This window comes from Chlamydotis macqueenii, chromosome 16 (genome assembly GCF_036417535.1).
Source record: "Chlamydotis macqueenii isolate bChlMac1 chromosome 16, bChlMac1.mat, whole genome shotgun sequence".
NCBI classification, from domain to species: domain Eukaryota; kingdom Metazoa; phylum Chordata; class Aves; order Otidiformes; family Otididae; genus Chlamydotis; species Chlamydotis macqueenii.
This window is the reverse complement of record NC_141571.1, coordinates 5,311,690-5,317,348: the sequence shown is the minus strand read 5'-3', so window position 1 is coordinate 5,317,348 and position 5,659 is coordinate 5,311,690. Positions and strand designations below refer to the sequence as shown.

The window sequence follows — 5,659 nt, the reverse complement described above, 5'->3', positions numbered from 1 at the left end:
CCTGGAAATTGTTGGTTTTTTTTATTTTATTTTTTTTTTTTTTGAGAGGACTTTGCGCGACTTTTGCCTCCTCGGTTCCCTGCGCAGCCGCGGCTGGCTCTGCGGGGATGCGGAGCAGCAGGGCCGGGCTGCGGGCATGGCCCCGGGTACAGCGCTGGGGCCCGGCCGGGAGAGACCCGCACCAGGGCGTGCGGGGTGCTCCGGCTGGGGACTTCGGCAGCGCTGTCCCGAGTTCCAGAAAGGCAGTCCCCTCCTAATTAATTTCCCAAAAGCAGGCAGATCTTGAACTTTTTGTTGTTCTTTTGGCTAAATAAATTGAAGGGGGGATATGGGAGACGCTGGGTTGCGGAGGGGCTCGGGGGTCCCGCTCCCTCATCGCTCCGCGCTCGCGCGCCCGTCCCCTTTTTCCGGGTGTTTTCCCGTGACCGGTAGCTGCTATTCTCCAAAGAGACACTTGGGGTCGCACTTTCTGTCTGTTTGAGCGTAAAAAGTGTAAAAAGAAGCCCTAATCTTCCTTAATCGTTACAAAATGTTAAAAAAAAAATCCTGTTACAGGACCAAAAAAAAAAAAAAAAAGAAACTAAAAAACCTTACGAGCCGAGCGCTCCTTTACATGCAGTCACTCACTCAGGGAACAGCAGAGGAAAGCAAACACGGTCCCCTCAGAACTGAAATGTAATTATATTTTCTCCCCTCTCTCCCTAATATTTGCGATTGTCTGTGTCAATGCCTTTGCTTTACTTTAGGGAGACATTCGCTTCCTGCGGCCCGAAGGATTCCCCGGCCGCACGAGGGGGGCTGGCAGCCGAACCAAGCCAGTGCTGCCGGTGCTGCCCTGGCTGCACCCCCGGCCCCAGCCCTCCTTCCCCGCGCGTTCGCGTCCGTCTGTTTCCTCGGCACCTTCGCATCGGGGCTGCTTACATAAAGTTGGAAAGGGCGATGCGCGGGATGGGGTTGGGGTTGGGGGGATGGAGGGGGAGCTGGAGATTTGCTACGGGACGGCAGCGGGCAGAAAGAGACTTTTGTTATCTTTAGAACAAAGGGACGGGCAGGATGTCCCCGAGCGCTCCTCCTCTGTGGATTGCAGAGGCCGAAAAGCGAGGAGGGGGGGTGGAATAAATAAATAAAAAAGGAGGCGATGGCGCGGGAGGGGGGGTAGCGGGGCTGGGAGCGGCGGCCGGCGCTGCGGAGCTGTCACTGCCCGGCCCGCCCCCGCCCCCGCCACCACCCCCGGCCCCGCCACCGCCCCCTCCGCCCCCCCCGCACCCGCCCGGCCCGGCCCGGCCCGGCCCCGCCGCGCTGCCATTGGCGCGGCCGCCGCCGGCCCCGGCCCCCGCCGCGCTCTCGGCGGGCACGGCCGTATAAGAAGCCAAGGGGGGCTGCGCTGCGGATCACAGCTGCACAACCAGCGCCGGAGGCGGCAGCTACAGCGGAGACCTGGGTTTTTCTCGTCCCCCCTCTCCTTTTTTTTTTTTTTTTTCCTCCTTCCCTCCTCCTTCCTCCCCCTTTTCCCTCCCCTTCCCCTGCGCTGCCAGAGCCAGAGAAGGCTCCGCGCAGAGCCCCGCCGCCGCGCAGCCAGCGCGCTGCCCTGCTCGGGCTGGGAAGTTGCGGCAGAGTCCGGGGCTCTGCTACGGCGGGGAGAAGGCTCTGGACTTACAAAACCCAGCCGGGGGGGGCACGGGCTAGACGTTTTGCACCGTTCTTCTTCTTCCTGCACAGACCCGAAGGCAGCATCTTTGTTTTGTTTTGCTTTTGCCCTTCCTGCTACTGCTCCTTTCTCCTTGCGACCGGCTGTCTCCGTGCCGGGAGCCGCTGCAGCCCGCGGTGCCTTGCAAACGCCGATACAAAAAAGAGAGAAAAAAGGACAGGAGACAGCCAGGCGTCCCCGGCTGTCCTTGGCTTTGTTGCTCCGGACTGAAAAAAGCCCCAGAAGCCGGGAGGAGGAGGCGGCGGTGGAGCGGGGCGGGTGGGAGCGGAGGGAAGAGAAGCGAGGAAGCGAAGCCAAAGTTGATCCGGAGCTCGGGAGCGCGGGCAGCCCTGTGCCAGGCTGCGCGCTGGGCTGAGGTCTCCAGCCCCCTCCGCCCGGAGAGGTGCCCGCAAGACAGCGATGGCCGGAGAGCTCAGCATCGCGGCCGAGCTGCCCACCAGCCCCCTGGCCATGGAGTACGTCAACGACTTCGACCTGATGAAGTTCGACGTGAAGAAGGAGCCCCTGGGCAGGAACGACCGCTCGGGCCGGCACTGCACCCGCCTGCAGCCTGCCGGCTCCGTCTCCTCCACCCCCATCAGCACTCCCTGCAGCTCCGTGCCCTCCTCGCCCAGCTTCAGCCCCACTGAGCAGAAGACCCACTTGGAGGACCTGTACTGGATGGCCAACAGTTACCAGCAGATGAACCCCGAGGCTCTGAACCTCACCCCAGAGGACGCTGTTGAAGCCCTCATTGGGTCCCACCAGGTCTCCCAGCAGCTGCAAGGCTTCGAGAGCTTCCGGGCCCACCACCACCACCATCACCACCATCACCAACACCACCACCAGTACCCTGCGGTCACTCACGAAGACCTGGCCGGCAGCGGGCACCCTCACCACCACCACCATCATCACCACCAGGCCTCTCCCACTCCCTCCACCTCCTCCAGCTCCTCCCAGCAGCTCCAGAACTCGCACCAGCAGCATCCCCCCTCCAGCAGCGTGGAAGACCGGTTCTCAGATGACCAGCTGGTCTCCATGTCCGTGCGGGAGCTCAACAGGCACCTCCGAGGCTTCACCAAAGACGAGGTGATCCGCCTCAAGCAGAAGAGGAGGACCTTGAAGAACAGGGGCTATGCCCAGTCCTGCAGGTATAAACGTGTCCAGCAGAAACATCACCTGGAGAATGAAAAGACCCAGCTCATTCAGCAGGTGGAACAGCTCAAGCAAGAAGTGACCCGGCTGGCCAGAGAGAGAGATGCCTACAAGCTCAAGTGTGAGAAACTTGCCAGCAATGGCTTCAGAGAGGCCGGCTCCACCAGCGACAACCCGTCTTCCCCTGAGTTCTTCATGTGAGTGCTTAACAAAAAAATAATTAAAAAACAAACAACCCCCCACACCCCCCCAAACCTGACCCCTGTCACCTTTCCTCCCCCCTGCCCCCTCCCATCCTCCTCTGACATCTCCATCCGTCTGCTTGACTAGAGAGAAAGACGGAGAGAAAAATAGAGACTTGATTTTTTTTTTTGCAGCATCCAGTCTTCTAGAGTAGCTGTGGGAAAAGTAGGCTGGGGGTGGGGACGGGAGAGGTAAAGTGCAACTTTTTGACTTTTGTTTGCGAGTTAGAGAGAGAGAGAGAGACAGAGGCAAAGGAGAAAAGGACAAGTGAAGCGTTTTATAGAGCGCTTGCTTGCAGAACGAGATGGACTTTAAGAAAATAATAATAAAAAAGGACAATGAACAAGCCATCTATTACATACTGCCTGCTTGGAAAGAGAGAGGACATACACAGCACCATCTCATGCACAGTTTACCTGCTCGGAAAAAAAGAGAATAAATAAAAAGGACAATATATGCAAACCCTTCATATATTGCCTGCTTTGAGAAATAAGTTACAAGACTCAGATGGGACATTCAATCTAAGAAAGGAAAGAAAGAACGAAAGAAAAATCTCATCAGTTTTATTGCCTGCTTGATTATATAGAAAAATACGAAAATCTGCATTAAAAATATTAATCCTGCATGCTGGACATGTATGGTAATAATTTCTATTTTGTACCATTTTCTTGTTTAACTATAGCATGTTGATCATCGATCATAGATTTCTGTTGTTTTGTTTCATTGATAAGAAAAGCATCACAAGTTATCAAACTTTTTACTGCTTGTGCAGTTTTGTTCGTTGGTTTTGCTCTCTTATTTTCTTTTATGGTTGTTAGCTTGTAAATATCTGCTACTTCAAACCACACAGGAGAAAAAAAAAACACAAACAAAAACAAAATAACATTTCAGCAGGCTGGTTATACGGTTTGTTTGGTATTAAAGAGATACTTAAGGAAAAAAAGTTATGGGCATTTTGCATTAGAGAAAAACCAACCTTGTATATCTGGTGCACTTTTAAGTTGTATTTTTTTTTTTTAGTTTTCATTTTGGTTTTTGTTTGTTGGGGCAGAAGCAAAACTGCCTGAATGGCATTGACAAACCTAAACTTTACAGGGAAAAACTCTCATCGGTCACTAGAGCCTACTCCACGCTGTTCAGTGGCAGCGAAGCTTGTTCCTTCAGGACAGTTCCCAGGCTGGAGCGGTTGGCTTGGCCGTAGAGTTTCCCTTCTGCTTGTACACTCAGGAAGCAAAGGATGGATGAGATACCAGTTTCCTTGTAAGAAACAACTGCCCCTTGATTTTTTGGTAAATAAATAATAATAATAATTTAAAAGCCCCCTTTCTTTTCATGAGTTAAGCTGCAATAGCAGTGAGGGCTCCGTGTTGCCACTTAAGTTTCTCGATGGTAGCAGTGGATGAGTGGGCTGCAAAAGCGTATAAAACTACAACTTTTTTTTTTTTTTAGGAAGACATACTGCAACTTTTAAGTGTATTCTTTTGCAATGATTTGTAATCTGCTTCTCTGCTTCCCTATGCAGCGAGTGAAAGTTTTAGCCAAAATTTATTTGCAGTTCTGTAGTAGTAGTAGTTTGGAGTCTTATGGGTGTTTTTATTACTTTTTTTTTTTTTTTTTTTCCTCCTGCAGGTCAGTAAAAGGATTTATGTTGCACTGACAAAAATACCAAAATGAAAACTTATTTTTTAGTTTCCTTTTAGGATAGCTGGCACTGCTGGCCGGATGCATTTTAAGTTTGTATTAGTTTATAAATTAACAGTAATAACAAGATTGTAATGAACAGCATGGTGCTTGCAGTTTTAAATATTGTGGATATTAGTCATGCATCAGAAAACGATCTTTGGTTTTTACTGATTCAACTGTGTTGAAATCAAAACATTGCAGCAGCGGAAAAAAAATGTTTTTATTTCATGTAAAGTTCTGAAGGGATCAATTTCAAATCCTGCTTATGATATGAAAAAATATTAAAAAAACCTGGTCTATTGTAGTTTTATTCAGACTGGTTTCTGTTTTTGGTTATTAAAATTGTTTCCTATTTTGCTTATTAAAATCATTGAAATGGCATTTATTGGAGGGACCTGCTTCTCTGACGTCTGGTGTTCCGAAAAAAAAAAAAAAAAATTTTAAAAAGCGAGGAAAGCTGTGGGACCCTTACCTGCCAGCCCCTCTCCCCAAGCCCGGCGCTGGGGCTGGCAGGGGGAGTGCGGAGCTGCTTTGCCCACTCGGGAATGCTGCTGCACGCCGGGTAGGACCGCTCAGCCTTGCACCCTCCTCTGTTTTGCCCGAATCTTGCCCATGGCAGGGGCTGAGCATTCGCCCCCCCGCCCCCCCCCACCTCCCGCCCCGTTCTCCCCCCACTACCCCCGGAGAAGCGGCCCCCCCGGGCCCTGCTGATGGCGGGGAGCGGAACCCTCCGGCCTGAGCATCCCCGGCTGCGAGAGAGAGGGGAAACGCTAAGTGCAGGCACTCCCTTTTTTTTTTTTTTTTTTTTTTTTTTTTTTGCATTAGAAAAGGAGAGGACTTGGACAAGTCTGTCCTTTCCCCCGGCTCCTTTGGGATCCAGCCTGGCCATTC

General features: G+C 51.9%; 1 protein-coding gene across 1 annotated transcript; it reads left to right on the top strand.

The window, feature by feature from the left end:
• Window positions 1–1,403: 1,403 nt before the first annotated feature.
• On the top strand, window positions 1,404–5,149 carry MAFB (MAF bZIP transcription factor B). Its single transcript, XM_010130787.2, has one exon. It carries the CDS (start codon window positions 2,108–2,110, stop codon window positions 3,041–3,043), a length of 936 nt encoding a protein of 311 aa, XP_010129089.2. The 5' UTR covers window positions 1,404–2,107; the 3' UTR covers window positions 3,044–5,149.
• The last annotated feature ends 510 nt before the right edge of the window (window positions 5,150–5,659 follow it).